This window comes from Physeter macrocephalus, chromosome 20, assembly GCF_002837175.3.
Source record: "Physeter macrocephalus isolate SW-GA chromosome 20, ASM283717v5, whole genome shotgun sequence".
Lineage (NCBI taxonomy): Eukaryota > Metazoa > Chordata > Mammalia > Artiodactyla > Physeteridae > Physeter > Physeter macrocephalus.
The window spans coordinates 85,935,347-85,951,673 of NC_041233.1; the positions used below are offsets into that span (position 1 = coordinate 85,935,347).

General features: G+C 46.3%; 1 protein-coding gene across 1 annotated transcript in view; it reads left to right on the top strand.

Annotated features, from left to right (window-relative positions):
• The first annotated feature begins 7,712 nt into the window (after positions 1-7,712).
• SH2D4A (SH2 domain containing 4A) overlaps positions 7,713-16,327 on the top strand; it is a 73,838-nt gene continuing 65,223 nt past the window's right edge. The window contains exons 1-2 of the mRNA XM_007112649.3: positions 7,713-7,771; positions 12,173-12,379. Coding sequence (XP_007112711.1) covers positions 12,199-12,379 — 181 coding nt within the window. The 5' untranslated portion in view covers positions 7,713-7,771; positions 12,173-12,198. The remainder of the gene's footprint in view (positions 7,772-12,172; positions 12,380-16,327) is intronic.

The window sequence follows — 16,327 nt, forward strand, 5'->3', positions numbered from 1 at the left end:
AAGAAAAAGAAAGACAGAAAGAAAGGAAGGAAGGAAGGTAGGAAGAGAGAGAAAGAAAGAAAGAAGGAAGGAAGAATGAGAGAAAGAGAGAAAGAAAAGAAAAGAAAAGGAAGAAAAGGTTCTTGTAGGTAGTGTCACCAGTGGTTTATCCCAGTCCAGGGGTTGTCCAGACACTCCACATGAGACATCTACAGAAACAAGCTAATGCAGGAAAGAGCGGAATAAATTCCTATACAACTCTGAGCTTTCCTGGGCAAGCTGTCCATGTTCTAGAGAGTTCTGTGCTGGACTGTGTGGTACACTGTAAAAGTAATGGTCCCAGTGAGTCACACTTCCTAGAATCTGTGCAGTGTAGCCCCTCCTATATTGACTCTGGAGGTGGCCTTGGGTTTGCCTCAGCCAGCAGGACACGAGCACATGTGCTGTGACACACCGGGCTGTGTCCTCTTGGAATGCTGCTTCCAGTGGAGAAATCTGCCTGGACCCCGTGAGAGTCAAAGGCCAAATGCCTGCCCCAGGGTCCAGCTGCCCCGCAAGAACAAGCCCAGGCAAGACCAGCAGGATAACCCTCCCGGCAACCCACAGACCCATGAGGAATGTTAAAGGTTATTGTTTAAAGTCACTAAGTTTTTGGTGCTTGTTATGCAGCAAGAGATAACTGATACAGGCTGGAAAGATCAGACCAGAGGACTAAAACTTTCTAATTAAGAAAACCTTCATAAAATCCCATTACGTGTTCAGCCTCACCGACAACCCCAAGTGCCTCTGTGACTGCCCCACGAATTCCCACCATCCCCTATGACTAAGCTACCGGAAGGAGGAAGGAATGTACGATGAGTTCTCTGATAACCATCAGAGTTTCCAGAGTCCCCCAGGTTGATGTAATCTGTCTTCTCATGAATGCTCACACCTTTATCTCTGTGGCCTTTGTAGTATTTATATTTTCAACCTTGTTATTAAAATTATTTTAATTGTTTTTATTCATGACATCTCCCCCTCTTAGGTATTTGCTCATGGCCATCAAGGACTGTTTCTTTTCATTACCCCCCCGGCCCCCAGTGACACGGGTTTACTAAATGTTTGATAAGCCAGCAGATGCAATCATTCATTTCCTTTACATTTTAGCAATGGAAATTCCCATCTGTAGGTTTTCACATGCTATCTGAGAAGGAAGAGAGGGAAAAGCAGGAAGAGAAGGTGAGGTCACATGTGGCTTCTCTTCTTAATGCAAATATCCTAGAAGCAGCTCCCTCAGTTCCGTCTACTTTTTTTGCCCTACCAACAGAAAGTTTCATTATACAAATATATAACTCTTAGGAACTACTATGAGGAGTTTAATAAAACAGAATTCCATCCCAACTAAATATTAAGTTGGATCAAGATGAAAACTAAAAAAAAAAACATTCTCTAGCGAACATTGCCAGACTACACTGAGAGCTCCATCAAGGGAATCTACATTCTTTGCCTTGATCTGTATACTCAGAAATCCATGTTTTGCGTTGGTCCTTCATTAGGCATGAGGGAGATAAAATACATAAAATGCACGAGTCTATCTGAAGGAATTTATAATCTAGTTGGAGAACCAACAGCAATGAAACAGTTGAATAATAACTCAAGATGGTGCATTCCTAAAACTGCAAGACTGATCATGTAAATAATCATCCTTCTGGGTCAGAAAATGCTACGTATTTCAAAACAATAGTTGCTCACATGTGTGTCATTCACATCATAGGGATAGAAGATTTACATCATTGCACATAATGAATAATAATTTGAAAAATAATAAAGCATTAAGGGAAAATAAAAATAAGGCATATGATTCTGTGGCAGGATGATAATATAATCCTCATGAGATTATCCCCTCCTTTCATACAGACTAGCGTCTCAGGTCAGAACGTTCAAGTTACATGAGCCATTCCTGGGGTTAAGATAATTCCTCAAAACACACTGATAGGGCTTCCCTGGTGGCGCAGTGGTTGAGAGTCCGCCTGCCGATGCAAGGGACACGGGTTCGTGCCCCGGTCTGGGAAGATCCCACATGCCGTGGAGTGGCTGGGCCTGTGAGCCATGGCCGCTGAGCCTGCATGTCCGGAGCCTGTGCTCCGCAATGGGAGAGGCCACAACAGTGAGAAGCTCGCGTACCGCAAAAAAAAAAAAAAACAAAAAAAACAACACACTGATAAGTTCTTAGGCTGCAAAGCTACTTAACCTTAATTTCCAAAAATAAGCTTACCCAGACTCTGCAGGGAGGCACTGATTCTCTTTGGGCAAGCCCAAATTTAGATTCTTTCAGCTTGTCAACAAACATGTGTTCAGTATCTACTCTATATCACAGCCTGGGCCAGGCTTGGGGGCTGCAAAAATAATGAGACAAAGCTCCAGCCATCCTATGCACGCAGGGAGAAGGACAGGGTGACAGAGGCAGTAGGGTGTGGGGAAAAGGGCCTTGGACTAGGTGTGGGAAGACCCGAGTCCCAGCCCTGGTCCACTACCACCCAAGCCAATGTATAAACCAGGCAAATCATGGAATTGCCCTGAACCCAAGTGTCCCCATTTGTCAATTAAGATCAAAAGGCCTATCTCACCAAACATGTTGGGAGGACTGAAGGAAATCATAGCTTGAAAGTGCTTTGAAATGTTGATCTGTACAGATTTACGGTGTCATGATGATTTAGCGTACACTCGGAGGACTAGAAACCATTTCTATCTGACATTAAGTGTCATCTCTTTAGTGACATATGTTACTTCCTTGGAGTCTAACTAGGAAATGTTATTTAAAGGAAAAAACAGTAGGATTTGAGTCTTTTGTTTCCCAGGCATTTGATTAGACTTTTTTTTCAGCCAGTTTGGGAGGGCTGCTCACCACACAGCGAAACTAGCAATAAAATTCATGCTTTCAAGCCCAGTATTGACCAGAAATTCCTCCTCTTCCATTAAAGACTCAAAGTAATTTCTGGATGCTGGATGCATTCTTCGCCCTCTCATGTGTGAACCCCTCCCCTGCTAGGAAGGAGTACAGATTTCAGGCTCCACAGGAAAAGCACCCACGGGAAGCAAAGCTCACTTAGGAAATCAGCTGAGTCATGTAGACATGTAAAAAAAATCACCTCCACTCTCTTTATTCTTCTGGCGTTGATTCCTCTGTTCCTTCTTCTGTCGTCTCTTCCTCTGGGCAGAATTTGACCCAAGGAAACACTCAGAATTGATTGGTGGTTCCATCAGTACCTGCTTATTGCACTGAAGAAAGAGGGAGGGTCACAGTCTCAGGTCTGCCTTCTCCAGAGGGGCTGAAAAGCTCGATGTGGCACCTGCAAGTCTCCTTCTGCAAGTGCTATAAGCACGGCCAGCAGAGCCCAGAGGGGAGACCTGTGCCCCATAGCTGGCCTCGAGCTGGTGCAGCCCCGAAGAGGCTCCTGTCTGCCTCTTCATCACCAGACAGAGGTGCTTATGTTGGAAGAGGAACACAGGCGATGGTTCCCTCCATTCTTACTCCTGACCTCAGTAAGGTAAATGATCTGGTTAATTTATTATAGTATAATAACTGTAAAGACTGTATGTCAGAAACTCTTTGTTTAATTCTGTTTTCACCGCTAAAGCTCTGTTACGGTTAACCTTGCTTTCCCCCCATTTTTTCCAGCTGCAAAATGAGGTCCAGATAACGTCCAAATTCCCTCCAGCCCTAAACATTGCATATGATGTACTATCCTTTAGTGAGGACAGAGCTGTAGCATGCACTCCCAATGACGGTTCCCAGTGTGGCTGTATAAACTCTATGAATACAGACTCCTTTCTCCAAAGGGAGTCTGTCCTCTTTCATATTCCCTATTTATAAAGCATGATCTGTCACCTGTTGGCCATAACCTTCCATTATACTGGATGCTATACAAATGTCCTTGTTAAAATGCTGACATGCCAATAAAATCAACTCTCCGTTAGCATTCACCGTTGAGGCCATAAACTGGCTCTTCTTTAAACATACACTTAGGGGAAGAGGCATAGTATCTTACTTTACCCCAGGGTAAGGCCCTCCTTGCTGTTAAAGAAGAGTCTTTAGGCAAACAGAGTATAATGGGCGAGATGGCCCTAGAGGACAGAACTAAAGAGCTAGCCCCAGGCAAGGCAAGGACGTGAGGAGAAGAACTCCTGGAGCCAGGAGCCAGAAGCCTAGATGGGAGTCTTTGGGCCAGAGTGAGAAACCCTGTCCTCAACTAAAAGGCCAGAGGGAACATCTGGGTTTCACAACCAGGAAGCAGTGAATGGAAGGGAAGAAGCAAAACTCAGGCCTACTGAGCGGCAGTGATGAGCCAGACACTGCATTTATGAAATGAGAGGCTGTCCATCCCCAGACAAGGTTGTGGGACTAACTTCAAGACTAGAACCAAGAAGGTGAACATCTAGTTTTATGTTTATTTTAGTAAAGTCTAGGGGCTGCCGTTACTACTCCTTCAAAATCTCCCTCAACCAATTAACTTTGTTCCCACATATCTTAGTGGTTCTCACCCTTGGACACACCTTAGGACCTCCTAGGACGCGCTGGAAAAATGTTGATGTCTGTGCTCCATCCCATTCCCACCAAAAGAACCCCTTGGGGGAGGGGACAAAGGGGCAAACTTTAAACCTCCCTTAGGTTATTTTCATATGTGCTTGAGAACTACTTCTGGGATCGCCGGCAGTAAAGCTTCATAAAACTAAAATGAATCTGTGTAATCTTTGAAAAGATAGCACGTAAGAAAGAGATTAGGAAATCAAAACCTGATTCTGAATCTGGTCCAAGATTAAGAGATGAGACTTTGGTTTTATTTGCATTAGGAGACCTACTCCAAGCTGCCTGGGAAGAGCCAAGGATGCCAGGATGCTAGCAACAGCTTTTACAGAAACACAAGAAATGAGGAACGGCTTGTCACCGGCCCATAGTGTGGGTTTGGAGGAAACAATTCCATAAAGGTCATTCAGCAGAAACATCAAAAATTAGAGTAATCTAATTAATTTAAAAATGATGTAAAGACCAATAATTTATCTTGATATTCATGAAGATGAAAAAATAAAAGCCACACAGAGTCATAAAGGAATGAAAATCATTCAAAATCAAATCTAACTGCTGGCAAAAAACTGAGGACAAAGTAGCCCTTCAGTACGTTAAAAAAAAAAATTGATGACTAAGATTTATTTTGAGATTTGGTCAATTTTTAGTAAAATTTAAATTTCTGAGTCTTTTTCTTTCACATCTACTTCACAGTCACTGAGGGACAAATGTATGGCTTACTTCTTGGGGAATTAAAAGCATGGCTGGACTTTCTGATGATAAAGTATGACAGGAAAAACATTATTGGTGTTTACGCTATTTTCTAAAGAAAACATCTGAAGGTAACTTTCATTTTCGATACAACTCACACACTTATGAAAAGTGGTCTTCTTGGTCTTCCTGGCAGCACTGGGGCTGCTGTGTCTCACAGCTGGGGGGTGACCTATGCTTAGTCGCCTCTGCTCGGCGCCCCTCCAGCTGCACACAGCTGGCTGCGTGGCTGTACATGCAGCCTACGAGCAGGGATCTCAAGCAAAATTCTAAAAGGAATGCCACAGAACGTGTTCATCAAAACGTAAGCCATCTGCTTCATGGTATCCATTACTACAAATAAATGACTAATTTTAAAAATTAGTATGAAGTAAATAGATAGTTAGCTCTTCTCTTGGAGCACTGCCCTGGATGGGCATCAGGAACTCCTGAACAGTCCCATCATAGGGGTCTGTGACTCGCCAGTGGCCAGCAAGCAGGAGAGGCTCAGCCCCCGGGCCCTGCCAAGGCCCGGTGGGCCCAGACCTCACCCTCGACAGGGGCACTGCCGGCATGTGAAGGCGGCAACCCTCCCACAACTCCTCCTGGATCACGGGGTGGGGACATGCTTTCTTCTGAGGGCATGGGCCCAAAGGGAGGGAAAATAATTGAGGGCCTCCTAATTAAGTAACAGAGCCATTGTTTTTACAGCAATAGAAAACATTTTAACTGTCTGCTTTTGAAATTAACGAAAAAATATATTTTCTATATCAGATTATGCCAATGGCAAGAGGAAATAATGGGTGATGGGAGAGAAGGAACAGAAAAGGACGGTGGTAGCGGAGAGGGGACAAGGTGAAGAGGATGAAGGGGGAAGCAGAGAAAGGAGAGGAGGAGAAGAGATATCTCACCAATACAGGAGCGAGGCCCACGGCAAGGAAGATGTAGAGGAGGCGGCAGAGAAAAGGAAAGACACCCCGGGCTCCTAACTGAGAGAATGATGCAGTGTACAGTCTGTGCTCAGTCGGCTGTTAACATCCACTCAACCAACGTGTACTGCGTGCCTGTTGTGTGCCTGGGTGTCAGGGAGGATTCAAACTTGCCTGGGATCAGTCCTGGCATCACGTTTATGATTTCAAAGAGGCATAAAACATACACACAGCTACTGTACCAGGCAGTGCTGCCCCGAGGATGGCAGCAGGGCCCGGCTGTCTGCTTCCTGTGGGTCCCAGTGTCACCATGGGCCTGGCACCCAGCAGGTATTCATTAAATGCTTCTCGGATGTGTCAAATGCTAACTTCGTAGTTCTTCGACTGCTACACCATACAGTGTTAGGGTTCACTCTGAGCTGACAGCTGCTAGTCGGTGGGGGGCAAATGACACTCCGGCCAGAAACACCCTAAAGGCCATTCATTTAATAAGCATTGGGAACCCAACCCGACCAGAAATTCTTCCCTGATAGGATCCCTAGAATAGTTCTTAAATAGCTCCTCAGGGGTCCTGACCTCTGCCCCCAGGTTCTACCTTTGAGTATCTTCCGAGGTCTGGAGAGGCTAGAAATGGGTTTCATTTCTGAAGGAGCAAGTCAGGTGGGCTGCGTAGACGAGGTCCACACTCGCTGTTTACAGACCCTCTCCCGGACACCGGCGACCTGGGCGTCACCAAAGCAGCCTGTTTGCTTCACACATTCTGAACGTTCATCTAGACGTAAAATGCCCTCCAATGTTTCCGCTCTGCTTCTGCTGAACTGTCCTCCCAGATTTCCTTCTCCGTCTGCAGCCAGCTCCTCCCCCGTGCAACACCCCGACCTGGCCTGGCCGCAGTCCACGGCCTTCCTTTACGCTCTTTCCTTCTCGCCGCGTTTCTTTCATTTTCTCCCCCGTCTCCGCTGTCTTCATCTTTTCCAGCCTTTCTCCTCCTTGGTCCTGGCCTCCTACGAAGCCACACCCGTACGGACAAGCGCCGGAGAGTTTGATAATTTACTTCAGGTCAACAAAAGGGAAAGAAAAAAAAAAAAAGTGAGCTCCAGCGACGCCGGAGCAGAAGCTCAGCCCGTGCAGCTGAGAAGGTCCCGCCCGCCTGCCTGGGCCCCACCTGCCGGGACGCCCGGCGCCCGGCCGGGACCCGCCGCGGCCCGCGGGACACGCGTGGAGGGATGAGCCCCGGCGACCGCAGGTGCGGGCGGCCCGGGCGGGCCTGGACCACGGGCGGGGCGGGCGGGGACGTGCTCGGCCCACGCCTTCCCCTCCCTCGGCGCCCGACGGCCCCGGGCGGCCCGGCCCCGGACGGCCCAGCCCCGCGTAGGCTGGAGGCGGCCGGGAAGGGCCGGGAGGAGCCAGCGAGCGCGGGGGTTCCCGCGGGTCCGGGTCCCGCCGGCCGACCCCGCGCTCCTCCGCCCGGCGGGCTCAGGTGCTGGCGGAGCGGTGTCCGGTGTCGGGTGTCCGGTGTCGCAGCGCCGGCTGGAGAGCCGCGGCGCTGAGGGCCGGGCCGGTGGTCGTGGTGAGGGGCGCGCGGGGCCGCGGGGCGCGCGGGCAGCTCCGGCTCCGGGCCGGGTCCCGGAGGGGCGCGCGCGGGGCTGCCCGGGAGGGAGCGCGCGGGCGGCGGGGTGGGGTCGCGTGGGGGTCGCGGGCTGGGGAGGACGGCCTGCCGGGCGCGCGCGGGCCGGGCGGAGAGGGCGCTTCCCTCCTTCGAGGGCGCCGGGGGCGCGGAGGGAAGGCGCGGGGCCCGGGGTGGGCGCGCCGCCCCCGGAAGACCGGCCCGGACGGTGGCCGCAGGCGGCCCGGCGGTGACCTTCCCCCGCTCTCGGGTTCGCCGGGCGCCCCCGGGGTGGCGTGGGGGGCAGCGGCGAGTCACTGCAGGTTCGCTCAGAGTCGTCTTTCCCCCGCAAAAGTCACAGGAAGAAGGCAGGCGAGCTCCCCTCTTTCTAAACTTAGTGCCTGCTCGCCTCCTAAAGGGCTTTGTTTGACTGCCTGCTTAATAGAAACAACGACTTGGATACAGTTGTTTTTTTTTTTTTTTCGGAGTGAAGAAGTAAGTGGAAGGCGTATGCGGGCATAGATCTGGCATGGGCGGAGTTTCTGGGTAAATCCGTGTACAGTGATTTCAAAGTTCTGAAGAGCAGCGTGTATTTACAAAATTTACCAAATTGCTTTCACCCTTGGCAATTCATTTCATCCTCAAAGATAGCTCTTGTGCAGAGAGATTCATAACATAAAGTTGAGTAAGATAACTGAAAGTCTGAAAACAGAGCTGGCTGTTTTAAAAGAATAAGAATTCAAACTATATTCTTACCATTAAAGTTATACCGTCCATATCACAATATTTTTATTATTGATTTGGCTGTATCTCTGGCATTTTGGGTAAGGTCTCAGAGTCATTAAAAATACAGTTAAAAAAAAAAACAGGACAGTGGCTCTGGAAAGTGTGAGAGCTAGGCCACATCTCTAGTCATCCTGAAAGACAACTGTGACCCATTAGAAATTTATTTTTGGAAAAAGTAGCAGATGTGGACTTGTTGCTTGTCATTTCTGTCTTTTAAGAAAAGTGTTGTAGAAGAAGAAAACCGAGTTAGCCGAGCTTTCCTTTTTCCTGGATCTTGCATAAGTGGAAGCCTGCTGCCCTCAGTGTGTTAGACACGGAAAGTCATGCCCGTTTTGAATCAATAGCCGCACTGATTGTCCGGGGTAAAGTGGGGAAACCCTCGTCAGTTAATTTCCTCATTTCTGCTTCCTCTACCCCACCTCCACTTGTCTCCGTAACTCCCTGCTAGATTATATGGCCTAGACCTCAGATTACAAAGAGTCACAGTTCAGGCTCACTTCACGGTGAGGAAACTTACTACAGGGAAGTGAAGTGACAGCCCAGAGACACACAACCCGCAAGGCAGAGCTGGCCGTCCCGTAAGCGGCCTGAGCTGTATTTGAGGAAGGCGTTCCTTCACACCACTGGGAGTCCACAGCCTCGGCGTGGCAGGCAGTGCATATTATTCAGCAGCCTTGCCCCACAAGACTGTTGTCAGCTGGGTCCCCATGTTTTCTCTGAGGACAGAGGGAAGCCAGTGTCTTTCCCTTAAGGTCCACTAGTTATCTTTAATGCCAAAAAAATCCATGTTTGCTACAAAAGGCGAAACAGCACAAAATTGAAGCTGTGAGAGCTTGAATGTGTCATCCCCGAGGTGCAGAGCAGCCCTGCACCCCACGGTCCGCCCGTGCTGCTCCCAGGGACAGTGGGAGGGGGAGCCAAGGAGACTGAGTGCCCGGTGAATGCCGTGGGCAGCATCATCCACGCCTGGGCCGGCATGGCGGTCATTTCCCGCCGTCCTTCCTGGGGTGGGGGCTTTGCAATACAATACCTGGCCTCCCCTGATCTCACCTGCAGTTGCAGGGCTGAGGCTTCTGCTCCCGAGAGGGACCCCGCCCCATGCGCTTACAGTTCAGCGTTTCCGCTCTCGCGAGAACTTGCTGGTTTTTCATTCTAAAACTTCACCCGTTGTGCCGCATCCCGATGATGCTCGGATTCTGGGCTCGCAGACTCTGCTGTATTGACTTGGAGACAGACCGCCTGGTGTACCCCTTTCCATCTTCTAAAAATGGGGATAGGGAGGGACTGAACTCCAAGATTATGGCGAAGATTCATTAGTTACTGCGTGTCAAGCGCTCAAGGTAGTGGCTGCGCAGCAGGTGTCAGCACTTGTGACCAGGAGCACTCTGGGTGGGGATTTGGCCCTTTCAGGGTTTTAGTTTTTAGGCTCAACCCACACTGTCCCTGTTGCTGGAAGTCACCCGATTCAACCTGGGAAACAGATGGGAAGCCTCCACTTCACTGGGCTGCTCCCCTCCCCATGTCTAATTTCTGTGAAGGTCAACCCCTGCTCAAGGAATGTGCCAGCATAAGGACATTTACCGGAATGTCAAGGACTCATTCACTTTGGTTTCTTACCACTTGGTCTCGGAGCACCGGAGTCCAGTGAGCTGAGGACCTGCGTTCTTCCTGCGGTTCTGACACCTACAGATAAGAGCTCAGCCTCAGGAAACCTCCCTTTAGTGTGGATTTAGTTGGCCCACCCCTGGAGAAGCTGTGAGACCCAAGAGTCCAAGAAAGCATCGCAGAACTTCAGTACTGTGGCCGTTACAGCCTTTGAAGATCACCTCAAAGCAAAATACAAAGCTAGCCAGGGAGCCTGGGGCGGGCATGGCTGACTGAGTTAAAGTCAGACAGTGCCTTTAATTAAAAGTTTCTCTTAACGTTGTGTTCCATTTGAGTTTTGGTAGTTGAATGCTGCAGATTGTAGGATGCAGTTAGAGGGAGTCGTGGTAGCCTCAATAAAGGTCCCTGCTACACAATGACTCGTTAGTGAATCGAACTGTGTGTTGTGTATGCAAACCACTCTGGGTACCCTGGCTCTGGGGCTGTTGCTCATGCTTGTCTCGGAAGACTGGTGTAAATGGAGAAACAGATGCACGAGGAGGAGTATGAAAAGGTGAAGCTGCAGGGGCCTCCCAGGGGTGAGAGGAGCATACAGTCTGGCTGGAGAAGGACCAGGTGATGGAACTGGGAGAGCCATGGTGTGGCTAAGTGACTGGTCTGAGGTTTAAGAGCATTTGAACTTAGTCTGGAGAAAAGAATATTTGAGAGGGCGTGGCTAGGTGGTGGGATTATTGAGGCATTGTAAGCACAAAAGGATTAGTCAGTTTCTTAGAACATAGGTGATCCTGGAAAGTCGAAATAAGAAGCTTTTTTTCTGTATCCTATTATACTGGAACCAAATAAACGTCTTTTCTTCAGAATGGAAATCTATACATTATTTCTTTCTGATTACAAAAATATGAAGGTTTGATATATTTTTTTAAATAGACCAAATAGAAACGTGTGAAGTAGAATGAAACCGCAGTGGGGTAGGCACCCCCATGAAACAACCTGTGTACTTAGGTGCAAGGTTCCTTCCTCTGAGAAACTCTCTTACAGAGCCAGGACCCTTTGTGATGAGCCTGGTCACCTCCACTCCCTCAGTTTATCTGGTCTGTAAATTTAGATCCTATTAAATTAGGTTATCTAGAAGAGGTACACCTAAAACCTGGTGACCTTCCAAAATGTACATGAATGTTCTCTTCTGCACCTGCACAGTTTTCATGGTTCTAGTGTGTTGTCTGAACATTGCATTGTCCTTTTGTGAAGATGAAAGTACATAATTGTGTTTATTTAGTGCTACTTTTAAGGAGAAATGGGATAATGGCAGTGTGGTCTAATTTTTATTTCTTCTTTTTCCTTCCTTGAGCATGGCTTAGGTTTGGTTTGGGTTTGCGTGGGTAATTCTGAGAAATCTCAAAAACGGCATTTCCTTTTGAAATAACTTCTTTTAATTTTTCCCTGTGCCTTTGTCTCTTTAACTCTGTTCTTAGCCATGGACGTGGTGGTTTGTTGGGCTCTGAGGTAATAGTATGTTTGCTTAGCTGGGAGAAGGCCAAACCTCTGTTAATTTTTTTGTTTCCCTGAGATTGACCTGTAAAAGGTTAGGGTTTGTTTTGTTTTGTTTTGTTTTTTGATAAAGTATCTTTGGAAATTACAGGATACAGGTTACACAAACTCTTAACAAAGCTTGCTTCAGCTTTCTTGTGAAATGAAAAGCGATACTGTATTTCCTCCAAGCTTTATTCCTAAGCCTGTCCTGGCCCCATGTCTGCACATTTTAACACTTTTTAACACGGCCTGCATTTTGGCTGTTGCTCTTTGCAGGTTCATGAGTGGCGTTTTGGACAGGATGCTTGGTGCCGGGAACCCAGAGCCAGTTTTTTGAATTACTGTCCCAGCCCCTCAAGTCTCGGGGAAGGTCTGCGGGTGCCTCCCAGGGCCAGCCCAGGTGAAGGCAGCCCTGGAAGCCATTTTCAAGAACTTTTGCCACAGGTGTAAAAGACTCCAGCCTTGCAAAGATGCTGAAACAGATACTGTCGGAGATGTACATAGATCCCGATCTGCTGGCAGAGCTCAGCGAAGAACAGAAACAGATCCTGTTCTTCAAGATGAGGGAGGAGCAGGTCCGCCGATGGAAAGAAAGAGAAGCAGCAATGGAAAAACAGGAGTCCTTGCCAGTGAAACCCAGACCAAAGAAAGGTAAGCGGAGCCCGCCTTGCCTGGGAGCCTACACATGGGATGCCTCCCCGCTCGTTCCCACGTTTCACACCAGTCAGAAGCAAGCCAGGTGCGAGGTCCAATTTGGCAGGTGGACCCTCAGTGTTACTGAGATTTTAATTGGTGCAGTTTATTGACGTGAAGTCTCCATGCTAGTGCGTGTACACACACACACACACATACACACACACACACACACACACGCACACACATGGCAATTACCCTGGAGTTGTGAGGCCAAAAGCAGATCTCTTACTTGAAACCAGACGGATCTTAAGCTGCAGTAAAAAGTCACCCGTGGAGCTGGACTTGAGAGGAATTAAGCAAGAGTTCTATCCCCTTATTGTCACAGACAACGAATATTCTGCTACCAGCATACAAAGTCTTTGTGTCAAAATCTTTGTAGCAATGCTGTTTGCATTTCCTAGATTCTAAGAGATATTTCTTTGAGTTTTCTTTTTTAGGGAAATTCACTCTTAAAATGCAAATACTACTAACAGGAAAAAAGTCATAATACTAATTTTTTAGTGTGAGGTCATTTTTCAGATGTACTGTGTCTTCCTGACTCAAGGAATCCCTGGTAACTTGAGAAGGCCTTTTGGGACCATGGGTGAGGAGGAATTCCTTGTACATCAGGCTTAAAGCATATACACACACAGATGTGGAAAAGCACACATTAACACCCCCCTCCCCCCCACACACATTCTGTTATGGATGAATACCTATTTTGTTTAAAAAAAAGCACAGTTTTTGGCTTTAAATTGTCCAAGTGTGATGGGGAGCCTTTACTAATAGTCAATAGAAAGTTAATTGGTCTTAGTGATTTATTCCGTGCCACTTCTTGCTATCATTTTGAAATTGTTAAACTGGGCATAGTTCAGAAAGCAAACCTGATGCCTTTACAGGAGATGGAGCCACATTTGTGCTCTGGGTGGGGTCACCTCTGTAGGAGAGCATTACATTCTCTCTTAAAGGCAAAATGCTTGTAGGTTTTGCCTCTTTACTTTGTATTTACTTTTAAAGTTGCGCTTGTTCACTTATAAGTGTTTATGAAATCCTATATTTGAGATGCTTTTTCTATAATAAAATGTTATTATTTGGAAAAAACAACACAGTTTTCAAGGTCACTTACAGAGAGGTATTCAAGATCAATTTCTCTTCATTTTCCATTAAGCCAGGAAAAATGAAATTTGATAAAACCATTCCGGGTTTCAAAGATTGAGAACATGAATCTAACTTGTATACACAGACTTGAAAAGGAAGTCAGTTTAGTGACCTTTACCTTGTACTGCCTTTCATTAAAGCCTTTTTCCAATTAAGCCTTTATTTTTCTTTTAAATATTTATTTATTTGGCTGCGCCGGGTTTTAGTTGTACGCAGGATCTTCGTTGCTGCATGCGGGATCTTCATTGTGACATGCGGGATCTTTAGTTGCAGCATGCGGCATCTTTTAGAATTAAGCCTTTATAGTGATACGGAAATAAATATGAGTATCTCATTTATTATTATTATCATCAATGGCAGCTATTTATTAAACACCTGTTTTGTCAGACACCACACAAAGCACTTTTACATACATTATATGTCATCTTCACGATATTTCTGCAAAATAGGTATCAATTGTCCTATTTTACAGATGGAGAAACTTAGAATCAGAGAAGTTCAGTAATAAATGCAAGGTCACACCACCAGTTAGTGCCCAGATCTGCTGGGTTTCACAGTACCCTACACTCTCCAAATAGATACTCGTTTTTCCTTCTAGAGGTAACACGTCCAAACTGAAGCATGAGCTTTTATCTTTCTGAACTGGCTCCTTCATCTCCTTGCATCCTTCAGTCGGAATTTACCAGGTATCACCAGGCCACTGGGCACCATGCTGGTTGTGAACATAACACACAGATGTGGTGGGTGACTCTGAAGCCTGGTGACAGCAGAAGGGCTCCTGCCCCTGGAATCGTTGGCCCGGGCTCTTTGAAACACTTCGGGCTTCTCATGTTTGCTGAATTGTTCTCCTCGTGCTGACTTAAGACAATAATTTCCATTTCTTTGCTTAAGTTCTTCCTTTGCAGGGTTTGAATCTACCTCTTCAAAAACCTATGTTACTTTATAAGTTAAGTGATCATAAAAAATGTATGTTGATTTACACAGTGGAATAGGTGTATATCAACATACTTTTTTAATGATCACTTAACTAATCTAAGAAATACAACAAACTAGTGAATATAACAAAAGAAGCAGACTCACAGACTTGGAGAACAAACTAGTGTTTACCGGTGTGGGGGAGAGGCAACGTAGGGGAGGGGGAGTGGGAGGTACAAACTACTGGGGGTAAGACAGGCTGCAAGGGTGTGTGTGCAACACGGGAAATAGAGCCAATATTTTTAAATAACTGTAGATGGAGTGTAACCTTTAAAATTGTATACAAATTTTAAAAAGTAAATTAAAATCAGAAAAGAATCAAAAGAAAAAGGTGAAATTAATTTTAATATATTTTATTTTACCCAAGATACCCAAAATCTGATCATATCAATATATAATGAATATAAAAGTATTAATGTGGTATTTTGCATTAATTTTCCTCCTACCAAGTCTCTGGTCATTTACCTGTCTAGCCCACCTAAGCCCAGAGCAGCCTCATTTCGTGTGCTCAGTAGTGATCTGTGGCCAGCGGCTACCAGACTGGACCCTGCAAGCTTCCGCCCTCTTGTTACGCCCCAGCAGGCAGATGAGGTCCAGAATTCTGTCCCTCTCTAACAATCATATTTTCACGCTACATTTTGAAATGATTTTCTGATCTATTACTGAGTTAAATCCATTCTTCTGATTGTTTTTTAGCCTCTCCTACTTTAGCCTGAGGATTACTGAAAGGTGGACAGGATACACAATATGCTAGTATCACTAAAAGTCTAGTGATGCTTTTTGAAAACTCACCACAGTAGGCTATATAGAGAAAACAATGACCGGATGACAGTGAAAGAACTGCTAAGTGGTGAGCTAGAATGGTAAAGGAATGGGGTGGACATAGATGTATTTATGAGCCAAGAAAAGGACAAGCTCAAAGCCACAGCCCAGCTATGAACCACTAAGGAAAAGTAGCACTTAAGTCAGCCAGACCGTCGAGGAGGAACACATGCTGAGGGCTCGACAAGCAGCAGCTGCGGCCTCATGCAGCCTGGGGAGCCCCAGCCATGACAACACGGCCTTGACTCTCTGTGGCTTGATCACCAAAGACAGAGCAAGATGAGACACAGAGGAGACCTGTCTTTATAAGGGAAGTGGAGAAAGACTCTCAGACCTTTTCCTTTTCTGTAGTCAAAGAGGAACCACTGTGGTGCAAAACGTATTGTTCCAAGTGTTAAATTTAAGGGAGTAATGAACTTTTGTTGTGAAAAACTGATAGAACTAGTCTCATAGCATTGTGGTCAGAAAAGATGCTTGATATGTTTTCAGTTTTCTTAAATTTACCGAGACTTGTTTTGTGGCTTAGCACAAGGTCTATCCTGCAAACAGTTCCATGAGCACTTGCAAAGAATGTGTATTCTGCTGCTTTTGGATGGAAAGCCCTCTATATGTTCGTTAAGCCTATTTGATCTAATGCGTCATTTAAGGCCCGTGTTTCCTTATTGATTTTCTGTCTGGCTGATCTGTCCATTGCTGTAAGTGGTGTGTTAAAGTCCTGTACTATTATTGCATTACTGTCAATTTCTCCTTTGTCTGTTAACATTTGCCTTATATTTTGAGATGCTCATATGTTGTGCGCATATACAACTGTAACAATGTTACAATTGTTATATTTTCTTCCTGGATTGATCCCTTGCTCATTATGTAGTATCCTTTGTCTCTTATAACAGTCTTTATTTTAAAGTCTATTTTATCAGATATAAATATTGCTACCCTGGCTTTTTTTTTTTTTTTTTTTTTGCGGTACGC